The sequence below is a fragment of the Mycetomoellerius zeteki genome, unplaced genomic scaffold (genome assembly GCF_001594055.1).
Source record: "Mycetomoellerius zeteki isolate Tzet28-1 unplaced genomic scaffold, Tzet1.0 scaffold327, whole genome shotgun sequence".
NCBI lineage: Eukaryota > Metazoa > Arthropoda > Insecta > Hymenoptera > Formicidae > Mycetomoellerius > Mycetomoellerius zeteki.
Genome location: NW_017257313.1, coordinates 119,059 through 144,775, shown reverse-complemented (window position 1 = coordinate 144,775; position 25,717 = coordinate 119,059). Strand labels below are relative to the sequence as shown.

General features: G+C 34.7%; 1 protein-coding gene across 1 annotated transcript in view; it reads right to left on the bottom strand.

Annotated features, from left to right (window-relative positions):
* Positions 1-25,717, bottom strand: part of LOC108725114 (neurotrimin) — a 138,264-nt gene that overhangs the window by 80,289 nt on the left and 32,258 nt on the right. The window contains exon 2 of the mRNA XM_018451907.1: positions 10,229-10,422. Coding sequence (XP_018307409.1) covers positions 10,229-10,422 — 194 coding nt within the window. The remainder of the gene's footprint in view (positions 1-10,228; positions 10,423-25,717) is intronic.

The following is a 25,717-nucleotide window of genomic DNA, read 5'->3' as shown; positions in this document are numbered from 1 at the left end:
ATCGCACAGCAACATTTCAACGTGTTTCCTTCTATATTACAGAAAAAATGTTTTAATATTCTCCTATCTTTTACATACCCTCTGTCTTATCTTTCTTTTTTCGATTGAATGTCACGTATTATAATCGAATGTCTATACTTTATGCAAATATAATTTATATGTAACGTGATGTATACCTATGTAACTTTTCTTGTAACTGAACAAAATATTATATATACTTTCGCTACATTTTTTATTATACTCGTTTTGTCTACATATACCTATTATATACTGCACATTTGACAACTCATATGAGTCATTCCATGTAAACCTAATCACCACTTTGTCTAAAATTATAGGAAAATTGTAAAAGAAAATAAGGAGCACACAATAACAACAATAATTACAATTATAATAATGACTTTATTAAGTGCAGCAGTTAACAAGAATATAGAGAGTGATGTATGTATATAATAATAAAATTTACTATACCGGTTGCATGCAATAGGCGAGACAGCAGCTGAGGATTTATTGCCTTTTATGTAAATATACATAATAGAGACATAAATTTAAATAAATAATTGCCAATATAATTATTCAATCTATTTAATGTATATAAATAATGCGTCTTTTTCTAGTATTCTGTATTACGTTGGTAATTGTTTATTTAAATTTGTCTATTATTCAGATGAAGAATTAAATTAGTTCTTTAGTCTCGTCTGTTACGTGTAACTGATATTCTCAATTAAATTATTGTAGATACGTCACTCTACATTATTGCTAACTTAATAAAGTTATTATTATTATTATTATTATTATCATGTGCTTCTTATTTTCACGCATAGTTTCATTTCCGTTAAAAGAAAGAGAGAGTTTCCAAATTTTATTTAAACAGCAGAGTAATCGAAAGCATGAATCGCCGCGCCGCGTCGAGTTTAGCCTCGTTCTCATGACCAACGTTACGTCATTTTAAAAATGTACGCATCTAAGTCTCGCATAAAATTCTCGAAAGATGACCGAATGATGACACATGTGAAAATCGGTAATTCTAAAGAACAAGCTAACAACTTGTTTAAACCGTGTCTGGTTGGCAATTGGCGCAAGGGTTTAATACGCGAAATATAGTAACCTGGCATAATGGAGATATTAAGGTAATTAAGGTCTTCAAAGTAGTCGACGAATGTTATGCATTAGGTAATGTCCCTCGAGAAGCCCTCTTCGAAATGTCAGTACTAAATGTCATACGTGTGCAATTGTAGCAGATTGCTTGTCTATACGCTGGCGTGGTTCGATATTAGTCCCCCTTATTATCAAAACTCTCTTCGTTCCGCTTACGCGCAAAGGGATAAAGTTCAAACTTAATTGCGCCGCTAATGCGCGATATAAATGCATACGTGACGAGGGCAACGAGATACTTCCTCTTCCCTTGCCCTGCAAAGCTTGTGGCATATTTTTAACTTAGGTCGGAAGCTCCTCTCTTTTTCCTCTCGGTAGGTGGAAAAGAGACACCTTTGCGAACTTTAATTAATATTGCCGTTACGATACGCCTTTGCATTTTTCTCTCGGAGTGCAATTTTAACTCGACGACGCAATTTAATGGATGTAAATGTCACGAGCGCAATTATTATTTGCAATTATTTAAATGGGGCGTACCGTAAATTAATAATATTTCCTACTAGACAAAACATCGCGTTGACTCAACTTTTCGGCCAATCTTTAGCCCTCAGTTAATACGCAAAAGGTCGAGAGGATTAAACCTAATCGTCCTGTTAATGCACGATCTAAATGGATATTTGTCCCGCGGGTATCCGAAAGAAGACCACAACAACGCGGGAACGGGGCAAACAACATTGGATTCCCTGTGTTCCAAATCTCTGTAGCAATTATGCAGCAAATTGTGCCGCGCCTGTAGCAACCATTAGCCACGGCAGAGATTAGACACGTTTACGTTTTTGCTAAAAGAGCTTAATTAATCGAAATGTAAGCAAAGGCAAAGGCACTTTATGTACGTGATAGGTATCTTTGACAAAAATGTGCGTAATAATCATTATATATGCGTATATATAACACGTATACCTGTTAACGCACGATGAACGTTGCCTCTATTTTGAGTATTCCGCAATTTGCATTAAACCATATTCGTCTGATGATATTCAAATTTAGTTAATTCTACTGACTGATTAATTGCGCGCGCGCAATACAAACGTGATGCGTATATATTACGGGAGATCGCACTCAACTCCGATATTCATTTCTGACGTGAAACAAACGCGAGGAATCGGAAGTAATGTCCATTTTCACCAATGTACATTAACTTTAATTTGTAACTGGGACATATAGATATTTTGGAAATAATTTAAAAACAGTATATTTTCTGAAAAAATTTTTCGACACATGCTTGTATCTAATTAGATTAGTAATAAATTTTATTAATAATATTTTATTTGGGGTTTTCAAACAGTCTTATACCATAGATTAGAGTATATAATTGAACTTGAAAAATTTTTAAAGAAAAAACTGATAACACATACACAAAATTTTGTACGTTCCAAGGATTCAAGTTTCTTTAGAGTAACAAAAAATATGTGTTCTTGTTACGGATTAATCTCAGTTTAACTTATTTTTGGTACATTTTCTAGTTCTAAGCGCGCATTAGAGAAAAATAAAGTAAATTAAATTGAGATTGCAGTTGAGCTACATTGGTAGAAATTTAAAAATGGATGTAAATAAGTTTATATATAGCTGAGCGCGATCACGTCGATTTTTTAATTCCGTGACATTAACATCGTTTATTGATATCACATTTGCGGTCTTCGGAAATTGCAGACACGATTCTTCAATTAACTAATTATTATCTGTCTTTACGTAGCGATTATGCACCGCGAAAGAATGATCATTGGAGCCTGATCGTTTCAGTAATCTGCGTTCCAAATGCATATCGATCTCACGAGCGCCGCAATTTACATTTTCTTTGCTCGTTTCGTTCGCCCTCCTCTTCCTCCGGTTAAATTACATTACAATGCCGGGTCTGTCAAATAACGAAATAATTCTGCAAATGTTCCTTTATCATTGTCATTGAATTTACCCTCATGAAATATTTCGCGAATGCGAATCTTATGAATCTTCAGAGGATGCTCTAGATTCCAACGACGTCATTCCTTTGTGCCCTTTTACACTCATTATACAACATGCCATAGACTAAAGGCAAGGCTAACTGCCACGTTAATTCTCTATCTAAATGCATATTTACTTCATGAATATCGGTCTAATATCGACTACGAGCGGAAGTCGCAAAATCTCTCGATTTCGCGAACGAAATAGCCATAAATAGTATACGCGCTGTCCGTCTTCAATCATCAAACATTCATAATGGACAATTCAAATTCACATACTTCCATCTTATACTTTAACCTTACATTATACTCTCTCGCGTGGCTTCTTTTTATAAATGTAATTATTCCCGTGGAATGTTTTGATACCCCAATATTGTGCCTTATTTTCATTGTTCATCTTTGATGATTTACAACTAAATAAAGATTGATAATATTCGATAAAAATAAATAATATAATAAAGATTGATAATATTAAATAAAAATAAATGCAATTTTTTTTAATTGTAAAACAATTTACTCTAAATTGAATAATGTATAAACTACGTTCATATATTTAGCAAATTTATAAGACGGGAACATCCCACGCAAGTAATAAAGAGTTAATATCGACACAAAACAAGGTTAAAATCGTTCATTCTTTTATGTACATTTTTCATTATAAAATTCGTCCGCTGTAAAATTCAGACTACGACGTCGATAACATTATTTCGCCGAGACAGAGTGAAAAATTGTATGTTCCCCTCCATTAATCGCGTTTGCTTTCTAATTAGCAAGATCGATTATACGTTTATAAGGTTGCCAAGAGTTACGAGCTTGTGCCCTGTCACGGTTGAGAACAGCCAAGGGTCCGAAGGGGTTCGTCTCGTAAAACTTTTAACTTCATCAGCTATCCATTTAAGCAATGTAGTTAGTACATTTTACAAATTAATGCAATTTTTCATGCATCAAACGTTGATTTTCTTTATCTTTATAAAACTGGATTGTCAGATAGAACAGTAAAAACTGGATGTCAACGGAATATTTCATAACTTTTCACATGTAACAACTGTAATACGGATAAAACTTATAAAATATTAATCCTCCATTTTGGTCTTTTTTAGCACAAGCGAAATTTTATTCTCAAATTTATTCTCTTATTTTTGCTTAAATTTCAATTTTTATTAAATAAAGATTTTAACATTTGAATTAAAAAAACGATTTAATAATGTACTAAAGATGTTGAAAAGTAACCTTGATTTTTTTCACATTTATTGGAACAGTAAATCAAATTTGGACTTGACAAAAAGAATCCAAATTGCAGACGAAGAGAGTAAAAATATAATTGCAGACAGAGAGTTAATATATAGAAAAGGAGATTATACGCGCGCAACATTTATGATAATATTTTTCACGGCAAAAGTACGTGAGGATAAGTGCCTTCGTTTACCGCTGTTTTTCGTCGATTTCCGATTGCAATTGGACAGTTGGAAATAAATAGAATCGGGGCTCAGCCAAGTACACTGGTACATTCGGACAGTTACAGAGTTAATAGTTTGTGGATTTAATCCGGCGAATCCAGTCACCATTATATAATAGCATGGTAGATCGTTCCGGAGAAATGGTTGAATCGAGTGAGAGAGTCTCGGATTAGCGGATGCATCAGTGCTTACAGAGGACCATGATTAATCCAGCCCTATGGCCCGAAAGCCGATGAGTCGGGGGCGGCCTGCAGGCAGACGAGGCGGAACGCGGAGACGGCGGTGTTTGCGAATTCAGATTGATCCGCGACTGCCAGATGCAACTCCTCTCAGCGACGTGTAAATTCGCTTCTCCGTCGTCGGAATATAAATCGTCGGTGAAATGAGTCGGCGGGAAATACGGCGAAGAAATACAACGATCGCGATTCTAAGCGCCAATTAGAGCCGTACGTCGTTTTATTGGAAGAAGATCGGAACATGTCGGCGAAGAATCGATCGCTAAATATTGGTTGCTGAACGTTATTATAATGAAGTACCTATTATCTATCGTTAAAGAATAAAATGATAAATGAGAAATAAGAAATAATATCTTATACTCATATAACATCTCGATTCATTTCGCATTATTCCAAGTTTCAATTCGTACAAGATGCGGCGCACCATTAAATTCACTGATAGTAAACGTACTGTTATTATTAATAAGCCACGTTACATTGTCATACTTAACTATGCCAAAGACAAACGCAATTAATTAATTATTATCTAGTTATTTTAATGAAATTAACCTATACATGAATCCGAATGTTTTCGAACAAATGGATGACGCTTTGGCTCATAATTGAACTGAATTACAGAACTGAATTATAGATAACAATTGAAACGATTGAAAGGGAACAATCGTAAGAACGTAGGAACCAAACAGTAATCGGCTATACGACTTTAAGTCCAGTTGGGCATTAATTAACGAGTCACGGTTATTCAAGTCAAGGAGCCGAATGCGCTAGCCAAAACTTTGCAATTAAAATTCAAGCGGAACTGATAGCTCTCGGTCGCAACTGTAATCTCGCAAAGACTATGCTCAATCACCCGGTCAACCCATTATTATATCCTGAGGCCATAACTTAGTCCTGCTTTCATGAACACCTATTCATTATATTATAGCGTTACTATACTGAATGCCCCAATTCTGTCGCGTTACCTGTCGAATGTATGGGTCGAACGAAAAGATATAATTGTTTCAAAAGCAAGATAATAATAGTGCGAGTTTTTACAAGTTAAATGTTCGGGTGTTCAGCGAAATAGATTCTAAGAGACAAAATAGATTAAATAAACAATTTGACTCTTCAGCTAAAAACAGAATTCATTTCTTTATTATGAGAACAGATCAATAGACACTTAGCGCGTCCGACTACACAATTGAAATCGTTATTGCATATTTAATATTTTTTATCGTTTATACATGGGTAGCTCTAAAGTAAGCAATGAGATATCTGTTCATTAGAGATCAACGACAGGGAACATTTGAAATTCGATACGTCTGATGCGATTGACGGAAAGCTCGGTGTTCGGTGAGGATATCGTGTCACCTGGAGAAGTAAAAGGGTTAATGTCTACGACGCATATTACATGTGGGAATCCGGGAGCGGCGAGCCTGGAGAGGCGTCGTTATCTTCGCATCGTGACGATTCAAGCCTCCCGGCATAACTGCAGCGGCTGTTATCCGTCATCTTAATGCATAACCGGAACACCGAGCGACGCACTGTCGGCTTATAAACGGCGCGATTATTCCGTCCTGTCTCACCCCATCGGACTCACCCCTATCTCTCCCCTATGGCCAACACCACGTCCCACCACGTAAGCAATGTCGGGCCGTGGACGGGTCCGCGTGGTCTCTATAAATGCATCGATTTGAATTTCATGTCGGGCGAGCCGGCGCGGGATGAATAGTTTTCAATACCTTTCCTCTTGTCGATCCTTCCCGCGATTCCAGTTCCGTTCATCGCGTATAAATCTTCCCTCGATCTCGCAGATGCCGCTATTCTTTGTAGAATTCTATCATAGTAACCATATTTCTGCGATCACTGTGCGAAGGGTTGCACGCTAACTTATTTAATCCGTAGCAAGAACACATATTTTTTGTGACGGAGAAGGAATACGGGTCTTCTTAAGATCCAAAAAAATGTTTTGCTACTACTAGTTTTTAAAATTTTCAACTGCGTATTAAAAAATTGCAACACTTAAACTTATTAGCATAAATGTAATACATAATTAGCTTAAATGAATAAAACAAAATAGTGATAAGAAATAAGATTGTAAAACATAAAATAATTCCAAATTATTATGCTACTTAAAAAAATTAGAAAAATATTCCACGACTAGGATTTATATATTCCAATTTCGAATTAAAGATATGTTCGGAGTATAACGATTGATCGTTGAGAAAAGTTCTTATCTACACGGTACTACTTGTCGACTAATTGTAAGAATAATGACTATATTATTACACTGAGCTGTTTTACGATATAATCTAATTAGAGGCCAAATAACCTGCTTCGTCCCTTGATTAAGCAACTCTCAATTAATTCTCGATTGATAGAATGTAATTCAAACGGTGCGGAAGCCACAGCGAACGACAGATAGGTACATATGTTCAATTACAATTCGGGAGCAGCATACATGAAACAATTAATAATAATATTTTTAATTGATCAGAAGAATATAATATAATATTTACGAACGCGATGCTATTTAGCAAAAATGCTTTGCGTGTAACAATAGAATTCTCGTGTGCAACAATAACCTATTAGATTAAAATACATTGCGTTAAATGCCAGATATTATTATCAAACAGTGAACTCAATATTTATCTGTACGCAACAATTATCATGCTTTTAATGCAAGAGATATGAAATATTAATAATTATATATATGCTAAGGATAATATCACAAATGATTATAATGATACCACGGATATTGTCATGCAAGTTGTGTGTAATACGCTATAATAATTACTATAAAATTAAACATATAGCGAGAGAGAGAGAGAGAGAAAGAGAGAGAGAGAGAGAGAGAGAGAGAGAGCTTGTGCCTCGAATATTAAGCTTGTGGTTTTCATATCTGTAGTTTACATGCTGTGGTCACCTTAACGAGCTCTTTAAATTGCGTAATTAAATTCTCATATACTCATAAATTTTGTATATATTTATTTTATATTTATACCTTAATGTACAAAATATAAATAAATTTTATTCGTATAATTTATTTATGTTTTACATATGTAGGCTATACACATATATAAAATATAAATAAATTTGATATATATTTATATAAATCTTTTCACAGATGAAGAGTGCAGTGAAAATATAATAATAATAATAATGAAGAATAACCTAATGTGCCGAGTGCTTTTAACAGGACTTCGTCAAAAGCATTCCTTCATCAACATTTTTTAGCAATTATAATTCATTGTGCAGCGCGTAACACAAGTAGCATTTAATGTGAACAAAGTAGTCAGCATTTTCATTACAGTTCACAAAGCTAATGCCCTATTGTTTGAAATGTCTTTTTGTTTACACTGCAATGGCGCCTTTTTCTTCGCGACTCTCTTATTGGCCACGTTTTCCTACTGTCTCGAATGCCAAACAAATATATGCTCAGAGAAATTTCTCCATACAAAGCTTATTTATACCCTAACTTCGTGAACATACCAACCAGAAAACGGATAAAAATGTAACCTTTTATTCTAATGAGAGTTTATGCACCAACTTTGCATGACAGTTACAGCAAATTTGTGAGAAGTTTATGCTGGTGCACATTCGTTGAGAATACATTAAATCTGCGTGATTACTTTAATGTTTATTTAACAAACAGAATTTATACTAACACAAAATCAGTTCACGATTACGAAGCAAAGAGATAGTCGTCGTTGTAATATAGAACTTTTGCATTAGAATTTATTCGATGTAGTAGAGATCAGAGTAATATATTATTAATCATTCGAGTATTTACAGGTTTATTACATATTAATTGAGGAAAGGACGCTGATGAGCAATCGATTCTCGAGTCGGAAACTTTATCAAATTCCTCTTTGAGATGCTGTTCTTACTTCACGCGGTTTTCATTCCCTAATTAGTACTTCGTGAAAGCCATTACCTACATAACATTGTCGCTATACTCATTTTAGCTGACGCCAGCTGAACCGGAATTGCGAGTAAAGACTGAATAAGATCGTTCCAGCTTGTACCCGATGAGTATTCATTTTTATACCTCTCCGCATAATTTTACTAATTAATTAACTAATTGCTTCTCCTGGGTGGGAGGATTCCTCCATCTAAAGTGCGGCAGTATGTAAAGAGCGTCAGAGAGAGATAGAAATTCATTTAATTTTTTTCGTGGTTTGCTAATGAGGTCAATGGGTTAAACAACTCAACCTATTGTATAGCGTTCTGGATTCTCTTTTGTTCGAGAATATTTCTACGAGTAATTTTAATTTTATAATACATATCGTTTCTTTTATGCGTTAATGTAAAATCTGTTAGTACCAACGCGCGCGCATTGTGTAAAATTAATAGCATAGCGTCGATTGCATAGCTACCGATATTAAATTATTTTAACTTTGGATGCATTATACATATATAATCAAATGTAAAAAATTTAGAATTCTTTATTTTATTAATAACTTGATCTGACGGAATATCGCAGACAATATGTAAAACTAATGAAAAAAATATATTAATATTTTTAAAACGGCATATTTCTATTATCTTAAGGTTTTGTTCAATCGCTATTCGTTAACATCGATAATATATTTCCGCATATTATGAAACTGTCGCGTCACTTAAAGTAATTTAGCGTCATTTAGATACTTCACAGAAAAAATGTTACGGTTGTAACAACCGGAAATAATGATAATTTTCGCCCATCAATACATTTGGTTGTGATAATCGTAAGATGGACATATCTTAACAGTCATAATCGTTAAGATATGTCAATCTTACGGTTATCACAACCGTGCTATAATTCTTATAATCAAAAAATGTATTGATGGGCGACTTTTGATCGTGGCATCCGTAGCCGTTCTTATCATAAGGAGAGAGGGAGGGGCATTCACGATGCTGTGAAATGGCCGTGTAGAATTCGAAGCTAGTTCGTCACTACTTATTCATGAATTATTCTTATAAGTATGCTGTAAAAACACATCTTATGATCCCACAAAGCACAACTTGAGGTATAAGAATATATCAGCTAATAAACGGATTATATTTGATTAACAGTTTAAGATATTAAACAATAATACCGTAATAAAAAAAGTATTAGAATTTTTTAATTTTCAGTTATTTGCAGTATCTCAATTTCTTAAATTAATTTATCAAGATCTTCGTGAAGAAAACATGTTGATTTATTTATAAGAAAAATAAATTGTATCAAGATACGATTGATTTTTTTATGTTAATGATTGCAGATGAGAGTAAGTCTAAATTTATTATAAAAAAAAAGCTTTAAACATACCTATACCCGTATTACTTAATATTAATTAAAAGGTATGGAAAAGAGAAGAGTTTTTGAAATTTATTGAATACAAAGGCAGATTTAATTGACACATTAATGATGTGCTGCAATACTTCATTGAAAAGAACGATCGGTAAAATGCTTATACGTATCTATAAAAATTCGAATTACCTTGTATCCGGCGAGATCTTGAACTACGCAGGAAAGAATAGCTTCCCTTCCCACCGGCGCGGTTACATTGGCTATTGGCTCCTTGAATTTCGGATCTAAAAGGGAAGATAAAATGCATTGGTTTAGAAAAAAATATATAATGTGTTTATTGACATGTCGTAATGAAAGAATTCTAAATATTGTGTGTGTTACAGCTATATATTTTTAATCTATATGTAAAACTTGGCGAAGGCAATTCTGTTTTAATTTATTCAATTCCAATTTAAAATAAATGTAAGATATAAGTGAAAATCAAATTTATTCTATCAATTTATGTTAATTTATTCTTTCGATTTTTATTTAGATTTACCTAGATTTTCATTTTAAAATGATTAAAATTGATTTTTTAAATCTATTTATTTGCGAGAGCAAAAGATCTAAATTAAATAAATTACTTAGCTTGGTCATTAAAATCGAAGTTAAATATATGTATCTATTGTTATTATATTTTATTACATAGATTATATTAAAAAAGATAATGTATTATGGTTTTTTCTCGAGTAAGAGAAATACCTAAATGTTCTCTTAAGTACCTATTATATTCGGAAAACATTTAATTAAATTTACTTTTAATTAAGTAACACTATATATCACATTTAGTCTTATTTTATTTTAACGTTTTTCAACATTTACTATTATTGATACGTATAGATATAACGGAAAGTTTAAATAAAGTGTTACAGACTAATATCTTAGGCACTAGGTACTGTATAAATATATAATGATTTATACGGCGATTTTCTTGTTATATACGAATCTTTTAAATGTGTTGCAAGGGAAGTCCTTCTAAAAAGGCAAGTGGGCAACTTTGAATTTCGAAATGATATTCCATCCCATATAAAAAAAAGCAATATCATCGAAATCTACGTTAAAAATCGTACATTTTAATTGAAACATTTTCTTGCTAAAATTACAGTATCCAAAATTATGGGTCTTGAAATGTGTGTATGGTACATTGGTTAGTTTATATCCGTTAAATCCAAAAATTAAAATTATATTTTTCTATAATTATTTTATTAAATATTGAAAAAGATAATCAAAAAGATATACACAATTTGTGCAAAACGTTGTATCTTCAAATATCAAGCGTGAAGACGCTAATATTGCACGGGAGACACACGAAGAAATTATATCCAGTGATATAAAATATGATATAGGGCGGCAAAGGGCGCCGGAGAGAAAAATGGCACACTAGCACAGCGTGAAAGATAAATGCACATTTGGATTGCCCATTGCAGATTTATCCCAGCAATTTAATGCAATATTATTGGATGCACTCAATGTGGCGTGCAATACGATTGGTTTGTGTCGTATCTACCAATAAGAAGCTGATATTATCGAGTTGCGACTCATAATATGAATGTTGCGCATTGAGAACATAGGATAAGAAAGACGGATATTGTTTGCGGAAATGGGACGATGAACGGAAGCTGGGCGTAGCCCGAGATGCAAGTTAGTCATAGGCAATTTGATAATTTGGAACGTTAGCTACCGGCTTTCTATCAAACGTACACATGGACATTGACCAAGTGTTATTGGCCATTCATAATATCGAACGTAAGCATATAGAACGCGCTTATCTAGAATACAATCTGCGTGTACAATTTATAACAATGACCTACACAAATTTCAATTACGATTCTTGTAATCCGGACCACGTTATATCAATAAGAATTTTTGCAGCGCGATAACGCACGAAATTGAATTTGATGGTAAATTGTATAAAGTATAAATTGATTTTTATTCGGATCGATAAGTTTTATTATATCATCGTTATTGAAGCGAAATAAATTGGTTAACTTGAATGTACACGTGTGTAATCGCGGGAAAAAAATTAAATTAAATTTCTCCGCGCTAGTGTATCTTTACAAAACGTGAAATGTACGCGTTAACAGGAAAGGTATACGGCACAAAAAGAGCGATCAGCACAAATGTATGTATTCGATTAAAATGAATCCGGCATGCTCTTCCGGTAACAGAATTGTAAATAAAATACAAGCTTCTGCGCTGTCACAAAAGCGTCATCTGTTCCTCCATTGGCGATAACGCGCAAACGTCAGCATCGATCACCAGCCAAGGATATCCCTGGTCGCCAGTACGCCGATACGAAATTATTCCGGTGACTGCATTACGATATTGTCCATCAAATCTCACCCGAGTCAACGCACATAGCACGTTCCAGCGAACAGCAAACGTGGCCTCTCCGAGCTATGAGAGAGCCATTAAAAGGTCAACATCCATCAAGAGCCAAAAATGCCCCACGGAGATTGTTTGCGAGGGTAGTGAAGCGATCAAGGGAGCACGGGCAGAGCTGAAACCGGTGCGAACGTAATCGTAGATGGCTCCGTAATGGGAGCATAAGGGAACCATAATTTCAGCGGAGAGCTTCCCATCCGTCGGCGGCCTGCTGGCCGTGGTGTGGCCCTCGCGGGAAATTTGGCCGATACCAGGGCCTTCGCTTCGGCGGGCATTGATGGATCGAACTTACCAGCAGAATGGCCGTCCCGGGTCCGAAATGTTCCGGCGAGAAATGCTAGGAGAGGGCGAACGGATTCTTTTTTTCTAGCAAACAAGAAGCATGGCATAGCGGAACGACTTCTGAATGACATACGACTCTCACCGTCATACTCTTTATTCGCGAGAATGTGCGAATAAAGAGCGCGCGTATCCGCAAGCCTCGACTTTCATTCGCGTTGAGCCTCTCGATCTGTGTGAATTGTAGGAGAAAAGACCATGACGGAACGAGTATGCTTATGACGGATCAGCTTCCGAGTATGAACGGAATATTATCGTCTTCTTATACTCCGATAATAACTCACTATTTAATCAAGAAACTCTCAGCTTCATAATTGAAAAATTTGTCTTAAATTTAACATATTCCACGTGTTCAAAACAATTCACCTAAATTTTTGTGTTAATTTAACATAAGATGAACATGTTAGAAAGTAACATAAATATTATGTAAAAAAATTAACATAATGTATAGAAGCATATTTTTTAATACAATTAATATTTATAATATGTTAAATTAACACTCATTTTATTCAGTTATCTCGGAATTTACATTTTTTATTTTATTATTTTTATATAATTTGATCATAATATTATATTATTCATAAAGTGCATTATTTTAACACACTAAGAGGAATATTCAATATTAATTTAATATAAAATTTATTGTATATTACACACACACACACACACACACACACACACACACACACACACACACACACACACATTTCAACAAGATTTGCAGTAGTTCGATTCCCATTGAAGTATAAAAAGCTAATTGCTTTCGTTTTATCATATTTAATTCGTCGCAATCTGTTCTTTGGGTTTGCATTATAAAAGTCGCGCACTGTATTTACTACCTTCATCGTATTTGCATCGCAAATCTCAACGATAACATTCAACGAACTTGAAGTTAAATGTTACCGCCCCGCTGTAAATTTTACCAGAAACATTATCTACGGTACTGTCCAATTAACTTCGGAGCTGAAGACAAAAATGCGCCTTCGACATCGACGATTCTGAAGTAACGTGGGCACTGCACTTTTCGCGACCCTTACCCTCTGCTTCCCGCATATTGTCGCCCGGCATGGCATTTTAAGTTATAGCCGACGAAGCGTATGTAAGTAATCCAATAGTCGACCATTTCGAAAAAAGCGAGCAAGGAACGGTGAATACGCGAGAGTTCGGGCACGAGGGCGGAGGGTGATAAAAAATATCACGAGCGTTCGCCGATGCACATCGTCACTAATGCACTTTATGGGACGAACGTCAAAACATCAACGTCCGGATTTTGAACACGAGAACCAGCTGCAATTAAAAAAAAAAAAATTCCAGTTACCTCGCGACATTTACGATTCGAAATAAGTTTTCATTTATGATCTCATTTATCTGTACAACCGTTCTGGCACAATTCGGGAAAATAGTATAACCGTGATATATCATTGTGAGAGAAATATGTTTTCAATACGCGGGTAATATAGAAATGATATATGACGGACATAAAAACTACGTATAATTAAAAACCAGAGACAAAGATATAGATGATAAAGGGTAAAGGTTCGTTACGAACAAAATGATATTAATGTCCTCGTAATTAATCTCTTAATAATGTGATATCAGCACATTATATTAATAACATTCTATCCGTAAGTAAACCGCAACCTTGTCTATCGTTGTTGCTCGTGAAAAGCCCGCATAGCTGAAAGCCAGTGAACCGCGTTAAAACACCTCCGCAACGTGGTATTTCTCACCTCGGCGACCATACTCTTTCGATTTTCGCCGCTTCCGAGTGGATCGCTCGGAGCGAGGTCAAACGGAAGAATACACGAGAGGCGAAGGATCGTGATGGTTCTCCTCGGCGAAAAGAATTTGGGACAACCGGAAGTGTTGGACTCCTCGCGTCACACCGAAAGATTATTGTCATGGGCGCAGAAAGCTGGAAAGTCGACACATAGTTTTTGACTATCGTGTAGTTATAACATCGCGAAATAACAAGAATTCCGTCCGATTCGCTCACGCCCCTATTTATGGTTCTTCTCTGACATTTATGGCAGCCGCTGGCAAATACGCGCCGCGAAATCCCCGAAGCGCGAGATGCTTTATGTACGCGTGTTTCCCACCCCTTTTTCCACTTGTTTGTCGTACTTCGGATTCTCAAAAGCTCGCCTCTTTTGCGACCCGCTCGTATTTCCCCCCCTCGATCTCCTCACCCTGGTCGACCACCATTCTCATTATTCGACCCGTCGCGACTTATTCGAGTTGATTCGTTCTATCCTGCCACTTCCTGTATTCCGTGTGCATGCCCTTTGATTCTGGTTCGCTGTCCGTTATTCGGAAATACCATTGGCGTTGAGAATTGCTCGCTTTCATCTTTCTGCTCCTGTTTCTACCATTTATAAGACAATATTTACGTAACGTTTCTCAATTCTTACCGCAAAATAACTAATCATTTACAATCTAATAATTTAAACTTAAATAAAGGAAAAGAGGAATTATGGAATATCATATTTCGTTTCATTGAAATAACTCATTATTATATTCATGTAACATAATAACTTTTGTTACAAGTTTGTTAGTTGTAGAGTGATATTAGTTATGCTGAAATAAAAGGGTATATAGAACGAGTATATAGAACGAGCAAAAACTAAAAAGAGAATAAAGATTATAGTCATGGAAACATATGAGAGATTAAAGTTACAAAATTAATACTACATACTCTTCTCAAAATTACAATTATGTCAAAGTGAAGTTGATTCAGCGAGATGTCCGTTACTGTAAATAATTACCAAGATTTATTTTTTGAAAATCTGAATATGGCGAGTTTTTCCAGCAGACTTTGTATAAATGCACTAAATAAATTTTATTGTGTGTAGCTACTTCATTATGAAATTACAGTAGATCGCTTAAAAAAAATTTTGAAAAAACGTTAGCCCAGATTTCTGTTGTCAAGTTGGAAATCAAAATAAAAATTTGATTCCTCATGCATTCTCTATACGTTGTTACGTATCTTTTTTCACATGATTGAAAGGAAAAAGACGAAAACTTTAAATCTATATCTCGCAATATAAAAATGATTGGAGGTAAATAAAGTTGATATTTCTATTAAAAATAACGTCCTGATAAATATTTTAATAACGAAGCATTGTACGTGCTACACAGTTTTTATTAATATTTTTATAGTCAATGAGAAAAACGACTAAAACTACTTTATTTCACGTTATAAAAAAATGTATTTCTTTGTTGAATGTGATTTTCTAGAGCTTATATTTATGACGCCTCGGTTGGATAATATCGACGCCCAGAGCCTAATAGGAAATTTATTCGCTTCCTTTCTCATCGCAAGCTTCCATTTCTTCAGCCTCTGTCTTTATTCTCAAATAGAACATTCCCTTCCTTTTATGCATCGTCTAATTCAGCACTTGGACTTCGTTTTTACCCGTCGTTCTTCCTTTTCGCACGCGTTACGTCTTTCATCGTCTTTCTCGTTTCCTTCTCATTTTCTCAAGACTCAGCGCCTCCGCCGATCTCGTTCTTCACTCGTTCATTTTCATCCCTCTCGCTCCAGTATTTCGCGGCTCCTCGTGAACCCACGTGGTACAAGGCGTATAGCATAATAACGAGCCATGAACAGCGCAGCGCGTCGACCGCTTTATTTCACCATTTCTGGAGTCTGAAATATCTCGCTCCTCTGAAATCACTTCGCGCGGACTAGCGGTAACTTCCCTTGCGCGCGCGGCTCTCTCGTTGCAAACGGCTTAATGCCTGCAACGGTAACTCATTCGAAACTCATTCCTTGCGAGAAATAGTTCGTGGGAATCTACAGGAAACATGAGAATAGGATCCGTGTCCAATTTGTTATAATAATAGACCATGACGTCGACCACAAATTGATGTACCATAGTCAGTCACAGATAAACGATGTCTCGCGACAGTCGCGACGAAAGAGCTTTCAAATTTTTAGTTACCATTAGTGTGTTGAATTATTGAGCAACGAAGATCGTATATGCATCCCAATTTATCCTGCTAACGTAACAGTTGCCGGAGCTTTAGTGTCGATTTATAACTTATTTAGGTTTGATATCAAAATAAATAGAAAAGCATTTAATTCTCGATCGTGGCGCAGAACAACAAATGATGACCGCAGGAAATCGTTTCATTTGAAGAAAGAGGTCACCAGTGGAACAATTAATTATTCCAGTGTCGTGTCGTACAACGGGGTAGTATGTTTGTACGCGATATCACTTGTGTCGGCGCGTTTCAGGTTTATTGCCACCAGGATGTGTTGGCAAAGAAGCAGCATGTGATACTTGTAACAGATTGCATTTCGTGTCGGGACACACTTTGTTATCTGGGTTTACACTTTCATGCACCAGGAACGACCTCACGTTTCCTACGTCGTGTCGGTCTATTTATTTTGGCCACTTGGGTTTTCAAGGTGCTGTCGACGTGTTCGTGACAGCGGCTCTTTTCAAGTTCAGCAATCCGGCTTGCAAACTATTGTTGGATAATGTCAGCTGATATATGTAAGGTTGTCTGCAACAGTAGTGCATGTGGAAAATATTCCAAAACTATGCACATAATGCTAGAAATATTTTTATATTATTTAAAACGCTGTTCACAATCCTTTCTCGACATCGCGTGGTTTTATAAGAGTTATACATCACAACCATTCCGGAAGAGTTAACACTGAATTTAAAGATACATTATCCGTATATATAGTCTTTGCAAGTAAATTGGAAATGTGTTAATGTTTATACCTTAAATATTAACTATGCATATATGTGTGAATGTTGAGTGAATAGTATTATGTTTATTGACCAACACAATTTTATTATTTATTTTACCTGTTATTAAAAATTAAATTATTTAAGACAACAATGACAAAAATCTGATTTTTTTTTGTATTTTAAATATTCAAGATGCTTTGCGAAGTCTCATTGCGATGCAGTGATTAATTGTTATGTAAATAAACAAATAAATAAATTTTGTTTATTTGCAGAACTAATCTCTGCAGAACAATAAAACTTCACATAAATTAGCTTAAATACTTAGTAATACTTATTTTTAAAAAATTTTTGTTATTATTTCTTTGTTCTTCTACATTTCCATTAAAATTCCATTATTTCCGTTTTAGAAATAATTTTTCTTCAGGTTCTAAACCGCCCCTAAATTTTTCGTATTACTTTAAATGCGATCTAGAATAGTCTATAACTTTTTAAATAATTTTTTCGTTGTTTTGGAAATGTGCATGGTGCATGTTTAATGCGGTTTAATGCAGTAAACATATCTCTGCACTGTTCACAATTTCTACTGTGCATTTAGAGTGAAATTCTGCGTAATAATTGACAGTTTAATCTCCGCTAAGTAAATTTATAAAACTACATTATTGTTGATTTTCGAATAATTTTGTCACTTAACATTTTATTTCATTAGTATCTTTTTCTGGCGGAAGCTAAATGTCAGATGTGTGTGTATTATGATATATTTTTATAACATAAGCTATTTAAAATATCGCTATGACTCAAAGTGTCCAGCATGCCCTATCTTGCGTATTTACGCTTGTATGGTAAATCTATATAAACGATGAAGTTTATAAATAGATTATCCGAGGCACAAAAATATCGCATTTTATACATTTCGCATTTAATAAGTAATGATGGCACCGTAAAAATTCAGGTCACTGATTCGCGTGAGTTTACAGAATAAATCGATCCTCGATACTTTCTATTTCAACGACAGAACACCGCGAGAATGTGTTAAAAGTCCTTCGTTGAAGAGTTGAATAAACGAGCGGATTTAAGATAAAATCGTTCATTCGACTTAAAATAGTAAGTAAGCTATAAATATAACAGTTCTGCAATCATTTCAATATCTAACTAATTTGTCTTTAAGATAGAATTAACTGTAAAGTACAGACACTACTAGTTTTGTATCATTATTTCGGATTACATATACTTAGATTATATTAGATATATGACTTAAATGCTACTTTTTCTTAAAATTTTCATTGCATCTACATAAATGTTTGAAAAACGTCTTAAATTAGAAACAGGACGTTTATATGAATAAATCAACTAAATAAGAGAAGCACCAATCACGGTCAATGTCGGACTAATACATAAATATGTATAACTAATACATAATTACATAATGACTAATACATAAATATGCATTTTAAATAAATTTATCTCAGAAATGACTGCGCGCCGATTATTTTTTAGACTTTCAACACAGTTAATCTGAGATACCAATAATCCCCACCAAATTTAATATTAAATCGTTGATTTGATGCTACTAGCATCTTAAAAGCTGTAAAGAACTTATTGCAAAAAATATGACCTCGGTCGGAATCAAATTCCTTTAATGTTTAAAAAAATGTTTTCTTTTTTATCTGACCGTCAGTTTTCAATTTGAATTCAACATAATAACTAAATTAAAAAAGATCTCAAAATTTAGACTATATATAAGGTCTAATTATTTTATATATAGTGTAAAAGTACGAGTATAAGTAAATATATATTAGAAAGTGTGTACATGTGTGTATTATATATATGATATACATAAATGAACTATTGTTTAAAAAAACTATATACATAAAAATTATTAGATAAATGCATTAAAGGGAATTAGATTATAGTACTTTGGAAGAGAGACAATTTGTTTTTTTTTTGCCGTTCCCTCCACAGTTCTGAGAGATAGGGAATCTTATTGTTAGTTCTCTCGCACGATTCAATTATTCTCGGGTTCAAAAGCCGACGAGAGAGCAAGCCACCGAAAAAAAGATTACCCACAACAATAAAAATACCGCATCGAGATCCCTAGTCTAGCTTCGGTGAGATGGTATTTCATCGTCGACAATTCGCATTTCTGAGAGACCCCTCCTGCAGTTTCCAGCCTAAGATGATTTACATTCCGTCTACCCGATTGTAGTCGTCAGAGAATATCGTAACTAAAGAAGGGAAAGCGCGCGATTTCTGACGCATCTTCTCTTTTCTCCCTTCCTCCTTCTCTCACTCTTTCTTTCATCTCTCTTTCCTCGTAAGGTTGCCGGTGAAATCTCGCAGAAATGTACATCACACGCGTTCACGACGTGTACACAGACGCGCTTACGCGGAGCATTCAAGATACTACATGCTATAAGTTATCCACCCAGCGAACATTTGTACAATACGTTATATTTTCTATTCCCCAGCGTCTTCCCCGTTGCCTGTCCCCTCCGCCCATCGGTACATTCAACGCGCACGTATTCCGCTCGAGCGATTTTCATATCGAGGGAAATCGAGCTTGCTCGCGAATTCTTTTCTCTCATAGTTCGCTTCCCGGGGAAATTATAAGTTCGTAATGACCCTTGCCCACTTAGTTTACACGGTACAATAAATGTATAATGCGAGATATAAAAGAGGGAATGTGCCGCTCCGCGATTTCGCGGGGCCCGCAGATATTTCCTTACAGTTATAATTCTCAACAAGCGAAACGGTTCGCGTACGCCTTTTCACCTTTATTATACCTACAGTAATCCCCCGAGATAAAATGGAATGGAGCGCTTTATGACGTGACAATATTTGAGTCGGTTGATAGAAAAAAAAAAGGATATAAATTACATATATCGTTTATTCGTTCGGAAGGGATGTGCTACCTTTTTGAGATTATTGAATGTATCTCTTGTACACGTACTACTGTTACGTGTGTAATAAAATTTTCCCTGAGAAATTATTTTGCATACAGATTACTTTTTGAATTAAAAGTGAATCGATATATCGATTTGCATTAAATTTGGGATGTCAATCAACATTACGTCTTCCACATAAATAACGGAAACAGACATTGGGAGAAGCGGATATTAATTAAAACTCGAAATATCTTGGAACTTTTAATGAACCTCGGGATACCTATGATTCATGATTAATCCATTATATTTCTACGGCATGCTTCTCCAATCGCATCTCGAGTAAATATTTCGGATTTCATTACAGAATTTTGTTATTTAATAACGTGTAATTTAAATATTAATTAAAATAATGCATATCATATCACTCGAAAACCAGTACGCAGATTGCAAATTACGATACATCCCGTATCGTATTGTATCAATTCGAGATAATATCGAAGCGTGGCGGATTGGATACCGAATACCTACTGAAAATTCACATGTTATTTTAATTTTCACATTAATTCCATAAACTCTAAATCAAAGCCACATTAAAGAGCTTTCTGGTGTACAGTCAAAAATATTTCGTAATGAAACTCGATCTCTGTTGCATACTAATGGCAGAATTACATTATCGACGAAAATCGTCGGAAATTCTATCGACGCCTCTCACACACTATGTTTCGCGACAAGATCAATTGAAATTTCTCAACAGATACACGTCGCTCTTTGACTCGAGTTCACTAGATTGAATTAGCGGGCCTCTTCATTCGCTGTGTCGACACGCGTTGGCAAACGTTCCGTTTTGATGCCTCATCGCGGAACCAGAAGTTCGGCCCTCTGACATCCACCTTTCCCCTTCCTCCTTCACCCCCAATCCGCTACACAGTCGTTTTCACCGAGATTCACAGGATTCCTCTTAATTGCATACGGTAATTATTGTTTGCGCACTAAATACGTTGACACGCACAGTTCGTCGTCTCTAAAATTACGCTACGAAGTTTGTCATAACGTACTGTAAACGCCAAGCTGATTCTAAAATAAATATAACTACATGACGTAGTGAAGATGTAGAAATGATAAGAGAGTGAAAAATAAATAAAAGTATTTGAATCTCGCTGCAGAATCGAGTGCAGAAAGAGAACTAGTCACATTTATCAAATGTTTCAGTATTAACAAAAACCTATTTAATTTTAGTTTCGGTAAAAATAGTAACAATATTATTTTTGGGAATTTAAATATGACAGTCAATATATTTTTAACATATCCCTGTTTCCTGAAATATTAATCTATTAAATGAAAAATTTTTTTGATTCAAATTTGAATTCATTCTGCACACAACGTTGACAAAAAAAATCAACATAAATTTTATAGTATGCTACAGATATTTTATTTTATTTTCAAAAATTTCGAACCTGTGGTAGACTACAACATTTCTGATATAAAAGATTTTTCCAGGGATAAAAATATTTTTCAATATTAACAAAAAACTATTTCATTTTAATTCCGATGAAAAATTAATAAAATTACTTTTGGAAATTAAATATGACATTCAACAATATTTTTTACACATTCCTGGTTTCTGAAATGTTTCTGTCTATTAAATGAAAAACTTCAATTTCAAATTTGGACTTATACCGTCTGCATTCAATATCGATAAAAAAATAAACATAAATTTTATAGTAGACTTTGTTACAGATGTTTTATTTTATTTTCAAAAATATATTCAAAATGCGGTGATACAGATGATACTACAACATTTCTTATATAACGAATTACCGAGGATAAAAAAGTATAATATACTCAATCTTGTGAGTAAAATTCTAAAACACAACACAAAAATTTTGAAACTTGCATTATCATTTTACTTGAAAACTGTAAAGAGTTTAATATAAAAATAAAAGGGCAATGCACTCTTTTTGGATATTATACGTGGCTCATTTTCAACATTTACTTTAGGTTCTTAGAAGCCTGGGAAAAGTGCCCTATTTGCACTGAAAGTGATATCTATCCATTTCAAGATCAATAAGAAGAAAAACTTACTTTTGAACAAAAGTGCCCTTTCTGCCGATTCATTTATATGTCTTTAAGGGAATTTATATCTATATTGGATTTTTCTTTTCGATAGTGAAAAAAGAGTTGATTATTTGATGAAGTGACATTAATTCTAAGCAAAATAATTAATTTTTGCACATTCAGATACTTGGTGAATTAAATCGAAAATCGTACAACTACGCTGAGAAGATAATATTCAGGGAGCGCAATTATCTCGTGATATACATATATACATGTCGTACGCTCGGTACCAACTTCGAGTTTCATCCCTCCATGAATAAAGCTGCAATTAATTGCATACGATAATTATTGTTTACGCAGCAAATACATCTGCGCGTGCACAGTCTGTCGGTGCAATCCTAAAGTCTATGCGTGATAATTTCTGCCTTGTAGAGCCTGTAAAGGACATTGACCTCTATTCGGAGAAAGAAAAAACAGCAGATGAAACGCGACGACGCAGATCTGGATTACAGCTGTAATACTTATTGCTTCACAGCTGTGCGTGGCATGGCGTTGCTGCTGGATGCGAGATTGATCTTTATATGAAATGGTTATTTAGAATTATATATATTGTTGCTCTCTTATTAAAAAGATATCGCAATATATGTATAATGTAAAAAATATTCGATGCAATCATAAACTGAAGCTGGAACTAACACCACAAATTATATTGATCATCAATTTAACAATGAAGTTAATAAGCATCGTAAAACACTGCAAAGAATTTATTGTGAAAATCAAGTTTATAACTGCGATTCAAATCCGAGAAATCAGCGTGCAATTTATATAACTGAAAAATGTATTTTTAAAAAATCTATGTGTGAATATATATATCTATTATTAATCATCAAAATCCGCTTCGGCCGAAAATATTAAGAATACTTCATTTTATTTAATTTATTCTTACTGGTCTAACTTTTGCTTAGAATTACAACAATTGTGAATTGTATATTTCTCAAAATTATTTTATCTAAAGAGATATAATTAAGATAATAAAAATAGATAATTAACATGCATATATTATTTTTCAAAGCAATAAAAATGAGATCAGCAACGCAAATTTAAGATGCCAATTAATTGATTGATTAGTCTACAGTAATCTTTATTAATAAAGATGATAATAATACTATACATTAATAATAAAAAAATTATTATATTAATAAATTATTTAACGTCTTGAAGGATTCCGCTCTAAATTATGTTGAAAATTAGGTTCTAGTGAAATAAGACAATTTTCACATATATTGTAGCTTATAATGTGGTAAATGAAAAATGTTATATAACACATGGCTCAGGTAATAGATAGTTCTTGAGCTATATATTGTATCAGAAGGGTACAATTTGTTATTTACAAAGCATCTTTGATATCATCATAGAAGACTATCTATTATTGATGCCTTGTGTCTGTGACATTTTCTTATATCCACAACATTATACTTAAGTTACATCATGTAATAACTAACTCATTCACCGGGACTTAATTTTCTATACAAGTACAGGGTCCTTTGCTCATTGTTGGCCTTAATGTTTAAAGACATTGCTTTGCATATTATGAGCCATATTGATATTTACTTATTTTTTATATTATCTTCCAATTGAGAAAATTTAAAAACTCGTTATCTATTTCACCAGTCATCACGCGAAATTTAATGCAATCAATGCATCGAAGATAATTAATGCTGTAATTTATAGTGCCATTGGTTGTTCTACAAAATATTAAATTAATGTGTTGTCCAAATTAAAATAAGTGTACAAATACTTTTTTGTTAATAAAATATAATTCTTCATTACTCACAGGACACTATATATTTGAATCATATTTCTTTATTTATAATAATTTTAAAAAACATACCATCTGTTATTACTAATGAATTGCTAATTAATGCTTATTTTCTACAAATAAAGCATCTTTTTACGAAAATCTTCCCTGTACAAATACTTTTTACATTCATTGCGTAACGAGCATCTTTACACAAACAACGCACGACACAGTCAACAGTTTAATGAACTGCGCGACTAATTATTCGTAATTAACGCTCGTAGATATGTTGCTTACCTCAAAGTCCACGTGACGGAGAACCGTGAGAAATAGAATCCATAAAACAGTGGCGCGTGAAGAAAGCCAAGGAAAAAAATATATAAATTGCAATCGCGCAACGGCCATATATGTCGCGATATATACTCGCGGCACGTGAAGTAATAAAACGCGCGCACCCTCGCCGAGCCCTCGCAAGGCTTCACCTCCACCGTCTTACTGTTCTCCATTCGAGTGTGGTCAGTCCGTCGATGGCGTGGAGTCGACGGTGTCCGTTCCGCCGGCGTCATTAAGCCCCGAAGAGTACAATGGCTGGTTCTAAGATTTAACCGCGGCAAGGAAAGATTACGTCGCGCCCGAGGGGGAGGCGATATGCCCGCGACTTTGTTAACGTTCATGCCCACTACGACCGGCGCATTTGTTCTCCCTTTGTTCTGATCTCGTAACTCGCTCGAGTATGTAGAAGCAAAAGGGGAGCGACCTCGTCGTACGCCCGTTCAATGGATAATAGATTCAGATACCTTACGAGGTAACGAATGTAAGCAGAGCCGCGCTCCTGAGTATTGCTTTAAATTATCAGCCTCGTGACTTCGAGAAGAATGTAAGGACTTTGAGAGAGACCTCTTGATTGATTTTTTTGCAATTGGAATCTCAATTGTTCTTCCAAAAGACAAAATCTTGGCGCGCACGCCTCTTCGCGACTTATTTCTGACAAGAGAAGCACAAGCAATGTTCTCAAACAATACGCAATTTCTATAAACAAATAGTACTATCTTATCTAAACGTTATTGTGGCTGCCGTGGCATCACGATCTTTACGGATGCCGCTGTTTGTACCGTGAACATTTGATGACGTTCGTGTTGGTATTATTGACGGTACGCCGCTGCGTTGGTCTTCGTGATAAGTTGGTCTTGGCTACTTCGCGGAACCGTAACGGAGAGTTGATGGAAGAAGAGTCGACTGCAGGTAGAACGAAAGAGGGGAGAAGAGCGGACGAAGAGACTGGCGAACGGAGGAATTGGAGCAAAGTTGAAGCAACTCTTTTCGAAGAACAGACTAAGTTACTGCCGATGGAAGAGGGTTATTAGAGGGTTATACGAGAGTTTTATCTCGCAGCTATTTTTGTGACTGCACACGCAAGAGTTACGATATCAAGGTACATGTCTTGGCGGTGGAACCGAAATAGAATGTTGAGACA